Source organism: Lynx canadensis, chromosome D1 (assembly GCF_007474595.2).
Source record: "Lynx canadensis isolate LIC74 chromosome D1, mLynCan4.pri.v2, whole genome shotgun sequence".
Lineage (NCBI taxonomy): Eukaryota > Metazoa > Chordata > Mammalia > Carnivora > Felidae > Lynx > Lynx canadensis.
The window spans coordinates 110,777,787-110,796,086 of NC_044312.2; the positions used below are offsets into that span (position 1 = coordinate 110,777,787).

At 63.5% G+C, this 18,300-nt stretch overlaps 1 protein-coding gene across 1 annotated transcript; it reads left to right on the forward strand.

Moving 5' to 3' along the window:
- Nucleotides 1–1,078: 1,078 nt before the first annotated feature.
- On the forward strand, nt 1,079–17,257 carry LOC115526154 (aldehyde dehydrogenase family 3 member B1-like). The gene is given in 13 exon segments (XM_030333635.1): nt 1,079–1,136; nt 3,319–3,371; nt 5,299–5,461; nt 8,177–8,335; nt 8,742–8,852; nt 8,963–9,083; nt 9,349–9,434; nt 9,930–10,011; nt 11,722–12,108; nt 12,438–12,604; nt 15,086–15,185; nt 16,541–16,599; nt 16,602–17,257. Coding segments are annotated over 11 exon segments (1,566 nt in total). The 5' UTR covers nt 1,079–1,136; nt 3,319–3,371; nt 5,299; the 3' UTR covers nt 16,734–17,257.
- The last annotated feature ends 1,043 nt before the right edge of the window (nt 17,258–18,300 follow it).

An 18,300-nucleotide genomic window follows, 5' to 3' on the forward strand; every position in this document is an offset into this window, starting at 1 on the left:
CCCCAGGTAGGCAGGGGCAGCGGGGAGGGCAGGGAGGTGAGGAGACTCCCAGGTGCCGGGTCGGCCCAGGGGCCCCAGGCCAGGATCCCGGGCAGACCCAATGCACCGAGGCAGAGAGGCAGCGGTGGGCCCAGGGCCCGGGCCCGGGGCGGTGGCACAAAGGATGCTCCTGCCCCCGCACCTGTAACCTAATCGCCTGGCTGTCTGACACCAGGAGCTGCTCGGGAACCATCCCCCTCGGCACAGCTCAGGCGCCAGAGGAGCAAACTCACAGGAACCACCATGGGGACACGTCATGACAGCTGTCCTCGAGGGCAGAGGGTGGCGCTCTTCCCCAAGGAGGCGGTAGGGGACATCTGGGGACGACACGGCCCCTCCGCTCCAGAGCCACAAGCTTCCAGTGTGGGTCCCGGCCCTGACATTCTTGCCCTGGGTGGTCAAGTCCTGTCCCCTCTCGAGGGCCGTGTTTTCTCGCCGTAAAATGTCAGGTTGCAGGGTGACCTATTATTCCGTGAGGCGGTGCTGGATGAGGTGGTGTTGACAGACACGACAAGATGGGGAGAGCTAGGGAGTGGAGGGGTCGGCGGGCGTGAGCCCTGCGATCGTCTTTCTGGACTCCAGCCATCTTTGACGCTGGTCTCTTCGTTTTGCACATGGAAAATCTGACGCTCGCAGGGGCTGGGGGGTGGTGTGGGGGCAGGGCTTTCCCTGTGATTCCGGACGACTGGACCCCCACCCCACACCATAGTTCCCAGGGTCACTGCCCTGGGCTCTCCTCCTCCTCCTCCTCCTGGGCCTGGGTCCCTGCTCACCAGACCTTGGGCTGGACCCCTCCGATCAGAGCTCCCTAAAGAATTACGGTGTGGCCCTGGCCTCGTGCTGGCCTTCTTTGGGCCCTGCCTGACTCCTTCTCTGTGGTCCAGGAGAGGCTCCAGAGGCCCCTGAGGAGGTGGTGAAATCTCAGGCTGCAGCTCCCAGCTGGCGCAGAGCCAAAGTCAGGCAGGAGGCCAGGGCGGCCCCGCCCCAGGGGCTGGCCCAGCCTCGGACATTTCATAAGGGCTCGTGATTCATAAACGACAGGGCAGCAAGGCAGAGCAGGGACGGCCAGGAGGAAGGGCAGCTTGGCAGGGCCTCAGGTACGATGTCCCAGGGAGGTGGGGTTGGAGCAGCCGGCAGCCAGGGCCAGGGCCCCGGCTGGTGGGCTCGCTCGGGGACTCCAGGTTGCCGGCTGCCTGGGCAGGCCCGGCCACTCACGGCCACACGACACAGGCTGGCTTTGTCTTCCTGACTGCCTGGGGAGAAAGGGGAAGGAGGGAGGAACTTCCCTCTGCCCCGATCTAAGAATGAGAGCGGGAAAGGGAGGGGCCGAGGAGAGGCTCTGGGGTTCCTGAGGCTGGTGGTCAGCAGGCACCCTCCTTTTGTGGGAGCCGGACCACCGTCTTCCTCTCGCTGGTGTTACTGCGCATCTTTTATGGGTCCGAGGGCCCCAGCTCCGGTCCTGGCTGCCCCGGGAGGGAATCCCATCCTTGGGCGGTGGGGGGGGGGGGGGGAGTGAATTGGGGAAGGGGTGGGGGCGTCAAGCATCCACCTGGCAACACGTATTTCCTGGGCACTGCTGTGCGTGCCCGGTGCTGGGGCAGGGGTACCCAGTGGTTCTGGGACGTCTCATCCTTGGGAACGGGCTCTGCCAGAGTCCAGGAAGGTGGGACCAGCCAGACCCACCCGGCCTCGAGGAGGGACTGATTCTCAGAGGGACATTGCTCGCATCGGGGGAACGGGTAGCCCGACCTCTCTGTAGGGTGGGGCTGGGGTTGGCTCAGCCCACAGGCCAAGGGTTGGTCCCCAGTTCCTTTGGTCCCCATTATAGGGAGGGGACTCTGCCAGAGCTTCTGGAGAGCCTATGAAAATCCAGCTCAGGCTACAGGGGGAGATCTGGGCTATTAGGACCTATGGGGTCACCAAGGCCGGCCCTGTGACGTCTGCCTCCGGCAGCCTGATCGGGGTCCCCCAGGCCCTCAGACCACCACGTTTATCTCTGTCACCGTGGCCAGTTCCATATCCCTGCCCCTACGTGGCTCTTGCCTCCCTGGTGCCCACACTGGGCCAAGGTCTCCTCGGGCTCCTCCCCCGGGGTCTCCGCCCTGAAGCTGGCACAGGTGTCCTTCACAGTCCGTCTGAATAACGATCCTGCAGGGCCATAGTCGCCGAGCACTCACAGGGCTCGGCCCTGCACGGAACACTGCGCGCCCGAGTTCTCCCAACCACGGGGCAGCTACAGGAACCATCCCCATTTCACAGGTGGGGAAGGTGAGCCACAGAAAAGCCGAGCCACCCGCCCGAGGATTCCTAGCCAACAAACAGGACTGCCAGGATCCCGACCCCGGGTCATCGGGCCCTGACACGTTATACCAAAAGGATGCCCTTAGGAGGCCTCTGGGACCGCCGAGGAAACTGAGGCAGAAAGATTGACAGAGCGGGCAGAGGCTGGGGTGGGAGGAGAGTAGGGTCGGCACCGCGGCTTGTCCTCCCCCGGCCTCCAGGCCATCCACTTATTGGTGTCATCATCAACTGATGTAGCAACTCCCACCACCCCACCCCCTGCCGCCCTCACCCAGAAGCATCAGGTCAGGAACAGATGCGGCCGAGTGGGTAGTTGAAAGTGGGGCCCTCAGCACCGAGCCCGAGGGGACCAGAGGGGGAAGCAGGGTGGGGGCCGGCAGGAACAGCAAGGAGGCAGGGAACGGGAGCAAACAGCACGCCTGCTCCCCCCCCCCCCCGGAAGGCCCCTCCCGAGCCCAGCCACACAGCCCGCCTGCCGGGCCCTGCATCTGTAGTTCAGGCCAGCCCCCGAGGCGTCCCCTCTCCCCAGGGGTCGGGCTACCCTGCTCCCCACCCGGCCACGCAGGGGATGGAGGGTGCATGGTGGCAGCCCTGTGTTCCTCCGGATTCCAGTTTTCAATGTAGAGAAGCTGAGCAGTCTCGGGCCACCTCCTTGCCGTCTCTGGGCCCAGGTATCCCTCTCGTTGCGGGAGAGGACAATGCCCTCAGCAGGCTGTCACGGTGGTCAGATGAGTCACACAGGCACAGGAAATGTGATTCAGCATCCTTAGGAGCCTCCACAGCGTCAGATGTACCCCGGGGGTGAGGGGCGGGGGACGGGGATGGGCTCAAGGACTCCAGCCCAGCCCGATACACGAACCCCCTCATCTGGGTGTCCTTTGTGAGGTCACAGGCCCAGGGTCCCGCAGATCCCAGGCAGAAGGTGGCCTGGGCTCCTTTGCACGCCTGGGTTGTGCCCAGCTTCCCATCCCCCAACAGGCACCCCTCGGTCCCTCAGTCCAGAGTGACCAACCTGCCGGGGACGCTATCAGGTGAGTTGACCTCAGTGTTGCCAAGAGAGGCTGCTGGAATGTTCCATCCAGAGCTGCACCCCCACGGAGCTCCCTGCCCCTCACTTGCCCAGACCTGTGCCATTCTAGTTACCTGCCTTACATTTTTGTGGGTTCTTCACACGCTGTTATGAAAAGGCACGGGGGGGGGGGGGGGGGGGGCTGTGCTTTGCCCTCGACATCCGTCAGCGGGGGTCCGAAGGTGTGAGCGAGACAGAGAAGGGAGTGGCGGAGGGTGGAGAGAAAGAAATGTTTGATAGGTACTTAGTAACCATAACCACCGCTGGCCTTTCTTGAGCGTGCAGCACGTGGCCAGTGGCCAGCGCTCTACATGGCTTTATGCCATTTAGCCATCAGGACGGTGGCAAGTGCCATTATCGTCCCCACTTTACAGACAAGGAAATTGAGGCAGAGAGATGAGTTAGCTGCCCGGGGTCACAAGGCCAGTATGAGTCTCGGCCAGGGGACAAGCCCGGATGGCAGGCAGGGCTCTCGGCTCCTGGGTCTTGGCACGGGCCAAGATGGAGGGCGGGGTCTGGGGGTCAAGGCCGAGACCGAGAGGGGCTCTGAGAATGTCCCCTTTCTGCTACACTGTCACCCTCTCTGGGGGCCATGGGGCCTGCCTTGTGCCCCAGGCAACTGCTCAGTTCATCTCAATCGGAGCAGGAGGCCTGTGGGGTCAGTCTGGCCCCCCTCATGCCTAGGGATCCAGCCAGGCTCTCAACACAGAACGCCCTATGGGCTGGGCCATCCAATTGGCTGCAGCAGGCTCGGCTCTCAGGACTACGGAGCATTCCAGAAAACCGAGGGCCGTGGGGTAGCCCCTTAACCGTAGCTGGCAGCCTCGGGTGCACGGATGTCCAGCCCTGGGCTCAGAACTGGACAGCACGGTCTCATCCTTGAGAAGCACCGTGTCAGCTGGCGGGCGCTCCCGTGACCCCCTAACAGATGAGGAGATTGGGGCACCGGGACCGAACTCAGGGAGGCAGGCAGAGAGGGGCCGGGGGGCAGAGAGGGTGAAACCCACTCCTTGCGTGAAGGAATAATCAGGGCAGGCTGCCTAGAGGAGGCATTAGCCAAGCTGAGACCTGAAGGGAAGCGAGTCAAAGCGGGCAGGCGGAAAGGGTCCCCACGGGTCCTTGGCACCAGGGCAAGAAGTGAGTGCGTCACCGTGTTCCTCCGATGAGCTTCGAGTAAACAGGCGGGGGCCCGGGGGACTGTGGCTGTCACTCAGGGCAGCGTCACTGCCCCTCAGCCCTTGCGCCCCACTGTTCTCTGCTCTTCCATCCCTGGCACCGGGGACGGGGCACAGAAGTGGCCGCTGCCCAGGTCACTCAGCCCCCTGAGCCGCCACCAGCCAGCCTGGCCTCCCCAGGCTAGGAGCCGGAGGGGACGGTGCATTCTGTGTCTGGACCGTCCCACGGTGACGGCCACGGTGGCTGTTGGTGGACCGCCCCTCTACTTACCAAACTCCTCCTGGTTACTCCGTGCAGGCCTGGCAGGGACGAGGGCTGCCCCATCTCCCCGAGGGGCACCAGGGTGGGACGGGGGCGCGGCCTGGGGGCAGGAGAAAGCGGGGTCCCCTGGCTGCCTGCCCACCCTTAGCGGCAGTGGGGTGGCTGTTCCCGAGCCCACGCCCCGTCCTGCACCTCAAGGTCCGGGGCCCTCCTGCCCCCTGGCCAGAGGGAGGGGACTGTGAGCCTGTTGGGGTGCGTGACTGTACGCGTGTACGTGTGAGTGTGCCCCGCGTGGTGTGCGTGTGCGCGCGGGGGCAGCCCGGGCCCTCTGGGGCTACACGTGTGTCCCTGCGGGAGCGTCCTGAGCCCTCGTGGCTGCGGCCAGGGCCGGGGGCGGGGGGACTGGCCGTGAGGGTGGGGGAGCCCCGGCCCACGCCGCCCCCTCCCCGCAGGATGGACCCCGTCGCGGACACGCTGAGGCGGCTGCGGGAGGCCTTCAGCGCGGGGCGGACGCGGCCGGCCGAGTTCCGGGCGGCGCAGCTCAGGGGCCTGGGCCGCTTCCTGCAGGAACACAAGCAGCTTCTGCGGGACGCGCTGGCGCAGGACCTGCACAAGGTGAGGGGGGGCGGGGCAGGGGTGAGAGGGCAGGACTGGGGGAGCAGGGATGGGGGGCAAGGATGGGAAGGGGGCGGGGCTGGGGGGCAAGGATGGGAGGGGGGCGGGGCTGGGGGGCAAGGATGGGAAGGGGGGGCAAGGATGGGAAGGGGGGGGCAGGGCTGGGGGAGCAGGGCTGGGGGGCAAGGATGGGAAGGGGGAGCAGGGCTGGGGGGCAAGGATGGGAAGGGGGGCGGGGCTGGGGGGCAAGGATGGGAAGGGAGGGCAGGACTGGGGAAGCAGGGCTGGGGGGCAAGGATGGGAAGGGGGGGCAGGGCTGGGGGAGCAGGGCTGGGGGGCAAGGATGGGAAGGGGGAGCAGGGATGGGGGGCAAGAATGGGAAGGGGGCGGGGCTGGGGAGCAAGGATGGGAAGGGGGGGCAAGGATGGGAAGGGGGGGCAGGGCTGGGGGAGCAGGGCTGGGGGGCAAGGATGGGAAGGGGGGCGGGGCTGGGGGGCAAGGATGGGAAGGGAGGGCAGGACTGGGGAAGCAGGGCTGGGGGGCAAGGATGGGAAGGGGGGGCAGGGCTGGGGGAGCAGGGCTGGGGGGCAAGGATGGGAAGGGGGGGCAAGGATGGGAAGGGGGCAGGGCTGGGGAGCAAGGATGGGAAGGGGGGGCAGGGCCGGGGGAGCAGGGATGGGGGGCAAGGATGGGAAGGGGGGGGCAGGGCCGGGGGAGCAGGGATGGGGGCAAGGATGGGAAGGGGGGCAGGGCTGGGGGAGCAGGGATGGGGGCAAGGATGGGAAGGGGGTGGGGCTGGGGGGGCCAGGATGGGAAGGGGGGGCAGGGCCGGGGGAGCAGGGATAGGGGGCAAGGATGGGAAGGGGGCAGGGATGGGGGCAAGGATGGGAAGGGGCGGGGCTGGGGGAGCAGGGCTGGGGAGGCCAGAATAAATGGGAGGGGACAGTGGCATCCTCTAGGCCCCCAGGAAGGGAAACTAAAAGCCCATCAAGCCCCACCCCCTTCCCTGTGCCTGGAGGGCCTCTTCTGCAGGGCCATCCGCTCATTTCTTCACCCACTCCACAACTATTTAATGAGGACCTACTATGTGCCAGGTACACCGTTCTAGGCTCTGGGGGTACAACAGGGTAAAAAACAAAGTCCCTGTGCCCAGGGAGCTGGCCTTCTAGAGGGAGGCACAGAACAATAAACAAATAATCGTATAGCCTGTTGGATGGAGAGACCCTCCCGGGGCGAAGGGGGCGGGAGAGGACCAGGTTCAGGGTGCTGTCTTATACGTGGAGGTCAGGAGGTCAGGGACAGTTCCCCCAAGAAGATGGCATCTGAGCAGAGACATGGAGAATAGTGCCTCACGGCACTCGGGGTCATGGATCAGGGCACCCCCGTCCTTTGGGGACAGCAAAGTGTGGCCACAAGGACTCATGTTGAGGGTGTGGCCTGGCGATGCCTGTTCCGTTTCTCAGCGTCCCCAACCTGCGATTAACCAGGATGCTCTGGGACTGTAGCCAGGTGAGGCCCAGGCTTCCTTGTCGGCCATTTCTGGAATCATCCGTCTCTCTGTGCATCCAGCGTGCCAGACCACACCCCCCTTGGTGTGCCCTTGCCTGAGGGGCCCAGCTTTGCCTCCTGTGGGAAGTGTCCCACTCCCTGGGCCTGGTCCAGGATGGAGGGGCTCACATCTCCCACCCCCAGTGGGCCTCAGCCACCGCCCACCTGCTGGCCCGGCCTGGCCGCCTCTGTGAGACCTGACCTGTCTATCTGGTCCCTTCTCTCCCTCGGGCTCAGATTTTACCTACTGCCTCTCATTCCAACTCCACAGAAAATCAATCCTGTCCCTGACCCTTCTGGCAGACAGCATCTGCCCTGCCTTCCCTGAACCAATTCTCTCATTTCACCCCCGACAGTCCTTCCAGGTAGGGACAGTCACCCCCAGTCATCCCCACGGGAGGCTCAGAGAGGGCACGTTCTTGCCTCAGGGCACACAGCCCTGGCTGAAAACAGCCTCCTCTTCCAAAGTTCAGCTGGGTCCAGACTGCTCATAAACTGGTCCAGACCTCGCTCAGGTCAAGGGCCACCTTGCTGGGCAGGAACGTGAGCTTTGGACACGGGCTTAGCGGAAGGCGTGCCTGAACCAGGCTCAGCTCCTAGCAGCGCTGGTGTCTGTGGTTCTGTCCCCCAAGGTCCCGGCTCCTTCTTCCTCAAGGCTCAGCTCTGGCCCTGCCTGGCCTTGCCCCTGGCTCGTTGAGTGACCCTGGACAGGCTTCAGTTCACTCTCTGGACTGTCCTGGCACACCTCAGGCTCGCCCCTCTCGATTCTAGCGGGGGAGAGCTTGCACTGTAACAGCCGGGTCTCGGGCATCAGGACAGCCTGACTCTGTATCCCAGGCCATGGGCCTCCAGCTCCTGTAGCCCTCGGCCGGGTCTCTTCTCCCCGGCAGGAGTGGAACAGACATACCCACAGGCAGAAATCAGGATAATAACCCCCCTGTTGATTTTTGCCTCTCTCTCACTCCTGCCCTGTCCCCTGGGCTGTGGAACTATCCACAATTACCCGGGGACATCTGTCCCCGGTGTTCCCCTGCAGACTGATAGCCACACAGCGGGCCACAGCGCGGCCACACCGACAGTTGAATTAGATCGTGTCCCTGCTCTGCTCGACAGTCCTCGCCCCCGTTGCCTGGGCCCATCACCTCACCCACTCTGCTCTTTGTTTAGCAGGAACATAGCCAGCCTGCACCCGCCTCAGGGCCTTTGCACATGCTGTGCCCTTTGCCTGGAAGATTCTGCCTCCAGGTATCCTTGGGCTGGCTCCCTTCCTCCCTATCTTCGCTGCTCAAATGTCCCCGAATCTCCGAGGCCAGCGCTGACTATCTGGTATAAAGCAAAGCAAACACACACACGTGCGCACACAAGCACACACGCTTATGCACTCGCACATGCACGCTCGTGCACAGCGCCCCCCCCCCCCCACCTATGCTCCAGCAGTCTCTCCCTCTTACCGTGTTTCGCCTTCCCTTGCTCTTGTCACATCAGTGTTCTCCCTAGCATGTTGGCTGTTCCTCTACAACATCGGCTCTGTCCGAGTCATCAGGCTGTCCGTGCATTCGGTCACGGCTGCGCTCCTGGCACAGGAGGGGCCCCTGAGCACTGTGAGCATTCACCGACCACTGAGTGGATGAATGAACGAGCAAATAAGAGGAGGGCTTGCTTGGAGGAGGCTGTGCCCGCCACAGGGTTCTGGCCACCTGCCAACGCCGGTCCCCTGGCCTCTCCCCCGCAGTCAGCCTTCGAGTCGGAAGTGTCTGAGATCAGCATCACCCAGAGTGAGATCAACTTGGCCCTCAGGCATCTGAGGGCCTGGATGAAGGATGAGAAAGTGCCCAAGAATCTGGTGAGCCAGCCTGGGGGTCAGGGCGGGCAGGCAGCCAGGTGGAGGGCGGCACAGAGCGGCTGGGGGGTCTCTACGCCTCGTCACTCACCACCATGCTGGCGGGGGCCCAGGCCACGCAGCTGGACTCGGCCTTCATCCGGAAGGAGCCCTTCGGCCTGGTGCTTGTCATCGCCCCCTGGAACTACCCTGTGAACCTGACCCTCGTGCCCCTGGTGGGCGCCCTTGCCGCAGGTGAGAGCAGCTTCCACCTTCCCGCTGCCGCTGTCCCCGCCCTCGGGCCTCACGGTGGCCCACAGAGCCAGTGAGCAGGGAGCCGGCAATAATTGGCTAAGAAAACCTGCTTCCCACCTGGCCCACCATGCCCGAGCTGTGGGGCCTTGGGCCCGTCGGTCACCTCTCTGAGCCAGGTTCTTCAACTGAAAGGAGAGTGAGGCGGGACGGGAGGGGCCACCCCTCTCCCAGCGCTCCCCCTGCCCTGCCCTGCCCTGGCCTGCAGGGAACTGCGTGGTGCTGAAGCCATCGGAGTTCAGCAGGAGCACCGAGAAGGTCCTGGCTGAGGTGCTGCCCCGATACCTGGACCAGGTGAGCCGGGCAGGGAGGGGACCGAGCAGCTACCCTTGGGCTGAGCAGGGCCAGGCAGGCCCCCTCGGGCAGGACCCGAGTTCCACCCTCAATCCTGCCTCCCCTGGGTTGTGTGGCCATGGCCGGGTCACCACCCCTCAGCTTCTTTCCCTCTGGGTGAAGCAGAGGGGTGGGGATCACAGCTGTGCTCTGAGGGGCCTGTCCCCTGGGGACTCCCATCTGTCATCTGGTCACCCCTGCTTGCCACGCCCCAGCCTCCGCTCCCCCAAACCCCAGCCAGGCTCTTAACCATGCGCCTGTGGGGCTGCGACTGGCAGGTGCCCAGTGTCCCCGGGCAGCTCCCTGCTCCCACCTTCGTCCCACCTGGTCCACCTAGAGCCCTGGCAACTGGGGGGTCAGGCCAGGCAAAGGGGAGCGGCCCCACGCAGGCAGGCCAGCCTCTGGGTTCTCCGGGCTGGGGTCCCAGAGGGATCCGTCTGCCATCCCGTCCTACAGAGCTGCTTTGCCGTGGTGCTGGGCGGGCCCCAGGAGACGGGGCAGTTGCTGGAGCACAAGTTCGACTACATCTTCTTCACGGGTGAGGCTGACCCCCCGGGACCGTCTGAGGGCTGGGTCCTATCCCCTGGCGCAGGCCCCTTCACTGGTCACAATGTCACAGAGGACAGCATCTGTCCCTGCTGAGCTCTCATTGTGCCCCCACGACCTTCTGTACCACCCACTGGCCTCAGGACCTTGTACGTGTGACCCCACCAACCCAGAGGCCTTGTGGAGGGCTGGACAGGTGAGGGATTGGAGGCCAAGGTGACAAAGAAATGAGGCCCCCAGCCTGGGTCACCCCCTGGGGCCAGGATCGGGGAAGGCTGGATTTTCCTTCCAGGCCCTCCGAATTGTTCTCAGAGGTCACTTGTCATCTCCCTGACATGTGTCCACGAGGCCCAGACATCACCTGGCTTCAAGTGGCCAGGAGGGAGTTTCTCTGAGTGAAAGAGCCACGGAGGCAGGTAGGTGGCAGTCTTACCTGGCCAAGGTTCTGGAAGAGAGGGAATCTTGCTCACTGGCCTCCTGCCTTGCACCCTTTGTCCACATCAGAGCAGGGAGAGCGCTGTCTCTGCCTTTCTGCCCCCCCAGACCCTACCACAAGCCCAGGACAGGGCCCAGAGGCCCCCTGCCTCGGCGGTCAGGGAGGGTGACTATGGAAGCAGGGGGCAGGGTCATCAGCTGGTCCTACAGATTCCTAGTGAGGGCGAGAAGACAGCCGGGAGGAGGCGGTCCTCCTTCTAGCATCCCAGCCACGGCTCGGCGGGTTTGGGGCCTTGGGCCCCCGTGACTGCGGCCAGGAACCTGGGCAGCTTGTGCAGGGGCCGGCAGACTGACCCGGACATACTCTGCCACAACCTCCCGGCTTCTCCGGGCCTTTCCTTATCTGACGGTGGTCACAGGTCTGTCTCCAGGACACATGAACTCATGGGAGCCTTTGTCACGGCACATGGCCTGGGGAATGTGTTGTTCACTTGCTCACTGCATTCTGAGAGAGCGTGCCCTGTCCAGACTCTGTCACGTCATAACGAGGGCACAGGGGACAGAGAGAGGAACAGCATCTCTTGGAAGGGCCTATGACAGGAAGCTCGTCGGGGTTCAACAGACAGGGAGGACCTCACAGGAAGGCCTCCCAGACAAGGAGATGGTTTTGAAAGACAGGAGGACCTGAAGGAGGAATGGGTGGGGGGGGGGGGGAGGGGGGGGGAGGGGACTGTGAGGCCCTGCAGATCAAGCCAGAGGAGAGAGGTGGGGACAAGCAGGTGGCCACTTCAGCCGAGAGTCAGGAGCGGAGGGAAGGGTGGGTGGTGAGGGGGGCAGGACGGCCATGTTGGTCGGAGAGGGAGACCCAGGTGCCGGCCCCTGGAGCTGGAATCTGGTCTCGGGCCAGAGCAGTCAGAGTCCGTGCTGGAGGAGCCTGGGGAGGTGGGGAGGGGTGCAGGGCAGCGTGGAAGCAAGAGGCACTGGCAGGGTGAGCCTGGGACCAGAAGCAGGGCAAGGGGCGCCTGGATTTCTGACCGGGCAGCTCGGGAGAGGGAGCAGGGGCCTGGCTGGCTGCCCCGTGCAGAGCCCTGCACAGACTCCACGGAGACCCTGCGTTGTTCGGGCTGGTCTGGCGGAGGACGTGAGCAGGGTCCTGGTGCAGCTCTCCGGGGAGTGGGCCCTCCTCGAAGGGTCCCGATCCCCAGGCTGAGGCCGTCCCGCCTGGCTGAGGTGACTGAGGGCCACTCTGGTTTCTTTCCACCACCAGGGAGCCCTCGGGTGGGCAGGATCGTCATGTCTGCGGCCGCCAAGCACCTGACGCCCGTCACGCTGGAGCTGGGGGGCAAGAACCCCTGCTACGTGGATGACGACTGTGACCCCCAGACCGTGGCGAACCGCCTGGCCTGGTTCCGCTACTTCAACACCGGCCAGACCTGCGTGGCCCCCGACTACGTCCTGTGCAGCCCTGACACGCAGGAGCGGCTGCTGCCCGCCCTGCAGAGCGCCATCACCCGCTTCTACGGCGAGGACCCCCGGAGCTCCCCGAACCTGGGCCGCATCATCAGCGACAAGCACTTCCAGCGGCTCCGAGGCCTGCTGGGCTGTGGCCGCGTGGCCATTGGCGGCCAGAGCGACGAGAGCGAGCGCTACATCGGTGAGCCTGCCGTCCTGCCACGACCCCCGTGGGAAGGCCCGTCCATGAGGCGGGTCCTGCCTGGGCCGCGAGTCTGGGCCGCGAGGCTCCCACCTGGGCCGCGAGTCTGGGCCGCGAGGCTCCCACGGCTGCACTGGCCGCGCCTAGCCTGGACCCCGGCTCTGGGAAGACCGTTGGGAGACACGGGCGTTCCGCCTCAGCCCCGGCCAGGCTGGAGAACCCCTCACGGTCCTTCCTGGGGGCCGTGGGGACACTGTCTTCCCCAGAAGGTCCCTGAGCCCTGCCCGAGGCCCCCCTCCCCAGGGCTGAGCCGCCCCCTGTGCCCGCAGCCCCCACGGTGCTGGTGGACGTGGAGGAGACGGAACCCGTGATGCAGGAGGAGATCTTCGGACCCATCCTGCCCATCGTGAACGTGAGGAGCCTGGACGAGGCCATCGACTTCATCAACCGTCGGGAGAAGCCCCTGGCCCTGTACGCCTTCTCCAACAACAAACAGGTGGGGGCTCGGGTGGGGCTGGGGAGGGGTCGGACAGAGGTAGAGACAGAGGCCAGCAGCGGATGGTGGGGTGGTTGCAGCAGAGGGGAGGTGGCTCTAGGACTGGAGTGGACCAAAGGGACTGTAGGGTGAGGGGTCCTCTTTCTCTGGGACAGTCAGACCTCCTCTCCCTCCCATCTAAGCCACCGTCTCCTGGGCCTTTAGAGAGCAGCCCCCAGAACCTCCCCCCGGGGTTCAGTGTCCCTGCTCTATCAGTCCCCACCTCGGTCTTCCTCATTATCTGGGCTGGTGGACAAGGGTCCCCTTCCAGCACCTGGCTCATCAAAAGCACACGTGGCATGGGGTGGAATGACAGTGGAGGGCGACGGACCAGACGACGCAGGCAGGACAATGAGCCCCCGCCCCCTGACCGGCTCACCCGCTGTGGGCAGCCTGGGAGCCTCCAGGGCACTGGGTGGGCGTCCTCCGTTTGGGGCCCACCTTCCCCTCTCGCCCAGCTCCCACGAGATCCCTCGTAGGTTGGACAGGATTTTTTTTCAATAAACTTTTTATTTTGGAGTAATTTTAGATCTACAGAAGATAAGAGCCAGTCCAGGGAGTCCCACTATATCCCACTACCAGTTGTCCTTATTTAAGGGCCCGTGTGTTGGTCCAAACTAAGTAGCTGAGGCTGGTGCGTTACCGTTAACTCCACTTCGTATTTGATACGGATTTTGCCAGCTTTCTTTCCAGCCTCAAGATCCGAGCTAGGGTCGCACGTTGCATTCAGCTGTCACGGCTCCTCTGGCCTGTGACCATCTCTCAGCTTGAGAGCTACGGGCAAGGTCTCCGGCACACCGTCCCCGCTTTCAGCGGTCTGTGGTATTGCCCACGAGAGAGTTACCACGGAAGCGAGGGCTGGCCTCTGCCATCCTATCAGGGATCCGCGGGATCCACGCGTCGCGGGTGAGGTTAACCTTCACCGCTTGGCCGAGGTCTTGACTGCCAGGGGTCTCCACCAAGAGAACTTCCTCTTTGGGAGCGGTCACTAGCCCCCCTTCCACGGGAGGGGGGTGATTCAGCTCCACCTGCTGGAGGGGAATCTGTGCACAGATCACCTGGAATCTGCCAGAAAGGTTTCGCTCTGGAATCACTTCTTTGGATCAGCGTGGACTTGCTCGAATCCGCTTTATCCTCTGGGTTACAAGGCAACACCTGGCTTGTTTCCTTGCTCAAGCTGTCCTGCTCTGGGCAGTGGGAGCTGCTATGTCCCTCAGACATCCAGCCCTCCATTCATCGAGTCACCCTTCTGTCTTCGGACCATTTCCTTCCTTTCAGGGTCTACAAGGTGCTTTGGCTCATCCTGTATTTCCCTCGCCCAGCCCTACAATCAGCCATTCCTCGAAGGAGCCTTGCTTTACCTGGATGGGATTAACTTTAGTGGGGCGCCTGGGTGGCTCAGTCAGTTAAGCATCCAACTTCGGCTCAGGTCGTAATCTCACGGTTCGTGAGTTCGAGCCCCGCATCGGGTGAGCTCAAGCCCCGCTCTGGGCTCCAAACTCCCTCTGCACCTCGTGGGATTCTCTCTCTCTGCCCCTGGCTCACTCGCATGTGCTCACTCTCAATAAATAAAATAAGGTAAAACGTAAAATTAAAAGACTGAACTTTAGAAAATGCAATCCGGGTTTTCTGGAAGGGAGTTGTCTGGCAGAGTGACTTTCAAGCTCTTCTGAAGGCCCAGCACTGCCTGGGAGACAGAGAATCACACCTATGAGGCTCGGCTGCCCCCGTGACTTGCCCCTACTCCCCGAGAAGCACCGTGACACTCCTGTCCCATCTTCTTTCGCGATTGCTGCTGGCCTCCGCGTGATTCCTGAGCCCCTGATGGGGGGGTTCACTCTACCCACCGTCCAGACAAGCCATTAGCAAAGGATCACGTGTTGAAACTAAATACAGCCAAGTTTTCGGCAATGACTATTTAGCGTTTACTAATCTTCTTTCCCCCTCGTTCTTCAAATACACCCATAGGTTAAAGAGAAAAGATCTTCCTGAAGTCACGCAAGGACCAAGTTAATGTTTTTAAAATACCAATCTGGCTGTGTCGCCCTGGGTCAATGTCCTCCCTGTGCTGCACACCGCGTGGGCCAGTCCCTGGGTCTCTGCACCTGTCCCTCCCTCTGCCTGGGGGGCCCCCTTTCCCCCTGAGATGCCGCAGGTGCAGCTCATCCCTCCTCTGGGACGCCTCCCTGACGACCTGGCGTTTCACCCTGAACTCTCCGTGTCCCCAGACGACCGCTGGGCTTCCCGCCTCCCTCTCGGCTCTAAGCCTGGATCCCCAGCAGGGGCCACACGGAGCAGATGCTCAGGAAACACGTCCCGAGCTGGGGGCTCAGTGTCGGGTGCCACGCGACCACATCCCCCTGCGGCTCACACGGTGGCCAGACTCTTCCTGGTGGCCTCTTGCTGCCCGGCCACGGGGCCTCATCGCTGCTTCCCTTGCAGGTGGTCAAGCGAGTGCTGGCCCAGACCAGCAGTGGGAGCTTCTGCGGGAACGATGGCTTCATGCACTTGACCCTCGACAGCCTGCCTTTTGGAGGAGTGGGTAGGTAGCCGGCACGGCCCCGCCTTCCCTAGCTGTTGCCAGACTGAGGGGCATCCCGACATCTCCATCCTGAAGAAACCTTCCAGACTTGTCCCTGCATGTACACGTGTGGGTGGGCCCATGGAGACACAATTCAGGGTTCTCAGCCCCACTGTGGTCGCTGGCCCTGCCCTTCTCACCAACAGCACGGCTCTGAATCTGCCTACCAGCTCACGCGGGGCAACCTCGTGTGTCCCCTTCATTCCACGGTGAGGCTATCAACTGCCCCTTTAACCCTTCCTGTGTCCCCTCAGTCCAGCACTTGGTATGTCACCCCCTCCCCCAGGAGACAGGGGCCGTTCCCTGCCCGAGGGAAGCCGGGTGAGCGGGGATCCCCGGCCCCGGCAGCCCCCATTCCCACTGCAAAGTTCTGGCCTCCGAGGCAGGAAACCTTAGGGCTGGCCCCAGCAAGCCCACTGGCTGTGTGACCTGGGGCAACCATGTCCCCTCTCTGAGCCCACCTCCTCCTCAGTGGACTGGGAGGGCCAGACACTGACCCTGGAGCCCCGACCTAGCCCGCCCGTCTCCAGTCCCAGCCCCTCCTCCCCAGGGAAGTGGGGCGGTCTGTCCGGGGGCGAATCTGATCCTGCTACTCCCCCCAGGATTGAGCAAGGCCCTGACTCACAGCTTCCGGAGGCCCAGCTCTTCCCGGCTTGGCAACGGGGTCCTGCTCCCACCTCCTCTCCCTGCTGCCCCAGCCACACTGGGCCCTGCCCAGGCCACCCACCTCCAAGGCTGGGTTGTCCCCGAGCCTGGGCCCCTCTTGCCCACACCGAGCCCTGCCTCTTCATCTGGCCAACTGTACGTCCCTCAGACCTCACTCCCGCCAGGAAGCCCTCCCTCACCGCCCCCACCCCACCCATCCTGGGTCTCCTGGACTTGCGGTGCCGAAGCCTGGTCCTTGACTGCCTCCCCACCTGGATACTTCAGACTCCTAACACACCCCAGGACTTACTTCGTCCACGGGCCTGAACACCCGCCCGACCCCCACAGCTCTAGGAAGTGGGTGCCATGGTCACCCGATGTCACATGCAAGCAGACCGAGGCAAAGTCAGTTGCCCAAGGTGAACTGATTCAGAGCAGGGATCGACTCTGGGCAGTCATTCCAGAATCCACACCTTTGACCACTGTCTACCTATCTTGCCACAGCCTCTGGTGAGCTGCTGCAGGCTCGGGGCTAAGCCCATTTTACACACGGGGAAACTGAGGCCCGGAGGTGAGGTCATACTGTGCGTGACTGGCAGAGCCCAGGTCTGTCTGACACCCCTCGGCTGGCCAGGGAGGGGCTGACTGCTGTCTCCCATGCCCCTGTACAGGTGCCAGTGGGATGGGCAGCTACCACGGCAAGTTCTCCTTTGACACCTTCTCCCACCACCCGCGCCTGCCCTGCTGCGCTGCCCCGGGATGGAGAAGATCTACTCCATCCGCTACCCGCCCTACTCACCTCGCAAGCTGAGGGTGCTGCTGATGGCCATGGAGACCCGTGGCTGCAGCTGTACCTTGCTCTGAGCCCGCCTCAGGCACTGGGGTGTCCCTCCAACTCTCATCTGAGTCCGCTGCCCCTGCCACCTGAGGCTCCTGGAGATGTGGCCTGGGCTTCACAAACAAGGAGGAAAAGACCACAGCCCGGACCGGCCTTGCCCTCCTCCCTCCCGGGGCCTTCTCCTCCAGCCCTCAGCCTCCTCCCTTGGCTGCCCCCCAGCTAGGACGGGCCACGGTGAGGGAGCATGGGAAACAAGGCAGTAACCTGCCCTCTCCCACCTCCGATGTAGCCACCTGTGTCCTGGGAGAGGCCGGCAGACAGGGATGCCTCTGAGTCACCACCCTTCCTGTGAAGGGTGCAGAAGGGGCCCTGGAGTCTGGTCCAGGCCACACCGCAGACCTGCAGTGGCCCAGGCCCTGGGCAAAAAACCTTTGCCCTCCCTCCCTGAGTTTGTTTTTCTATCTGCACAGTGGAGGTGATGTCTTGGCACCTTTGGAGATCGTCATGAGGATTCGATTTTGCAGTTTAATAAATGAATTGTTGACCCCAAGCTCCTGGCATCCTGTCTCCTCCCTTGCGTGGAGTCAGTCTGTCTCCCCTCAAGCCCCTTGGGAGTTCTGAGCAGTCTCATCCCCCGGGACTGGGTGTCTTCCCCTCACCACATCCCACATCGGACTCACCCTCTTCCCTGTCCTGCTCACCCTCCGGGGCCCTGACGCCATGAAACGGGTCCCTCATCCGCTCACCCACCAAACTAAACCCTGGGGGATCCCTGCTCAACACTCCCTGCTCACCTCCCAAGTCCCATCTTTGAGAAAAGCCCTGAGGGTTGTATCATGCTGTAGAACCTGCCAATGCACACACGGAACACCAGGCCCGGGGCCATCTATCACCTCCCCTTTCCCCGTGGGCCCGACCTCAGGGCACCCGAGGAGCTTCCCAAGCTGGACCGTTCCACCCCTCAGCCTGAGTCCCTTCAGTGGCCCGCCGAGTCAGGACCCACACGAGTCCTTGGGGGGCTCCGCCATGGCCCTGTGCCCCCACACCCGGCGTGCTCCCTTTCAGGAGGACTTCTGCGCGCACGTGGGCACGCCTGCTCTGCCCTTGGACTGCCTTGTTCCTCCTCGCGGACAGCCTGGACATCACATCATTCAAGAAGCCTTCCTCATGTCCACCTCCCAATTCTCCCCAAAACACAGAGGCGGTCCCAAGGGCCTTCTCGGTGCCCGCAACCTCCGGGGGCCCTCTGCCACACAATCAATCCACTGGGAGGAAACAGGTTTGGTGGCTGTTGAGGGACAAGGATCCCGAGTCACACAGATCAAGGTGGGATTCAGGCGGCCGCACTTTGCAGCCCGTGCCTCATTTCCCCAGCTGTAAGGCGAGAATAATCCTCCATACAGAGCTCCTGGGTAAAGGTTTAGCGCCGAGCAGACACGGCTCCCGCGGAATCACTGCCGGCCGCAATTCTCAGCACCGTTATCACACACAACCCGCTGCGGTGAGCTGCCGGCCTCCAGCACGGGACGTCCGGTCCGACCCGGAGCCACTTCCTAAGCCACGCCCCGGATGTCCCGCCTGCGGTGGTGGGGG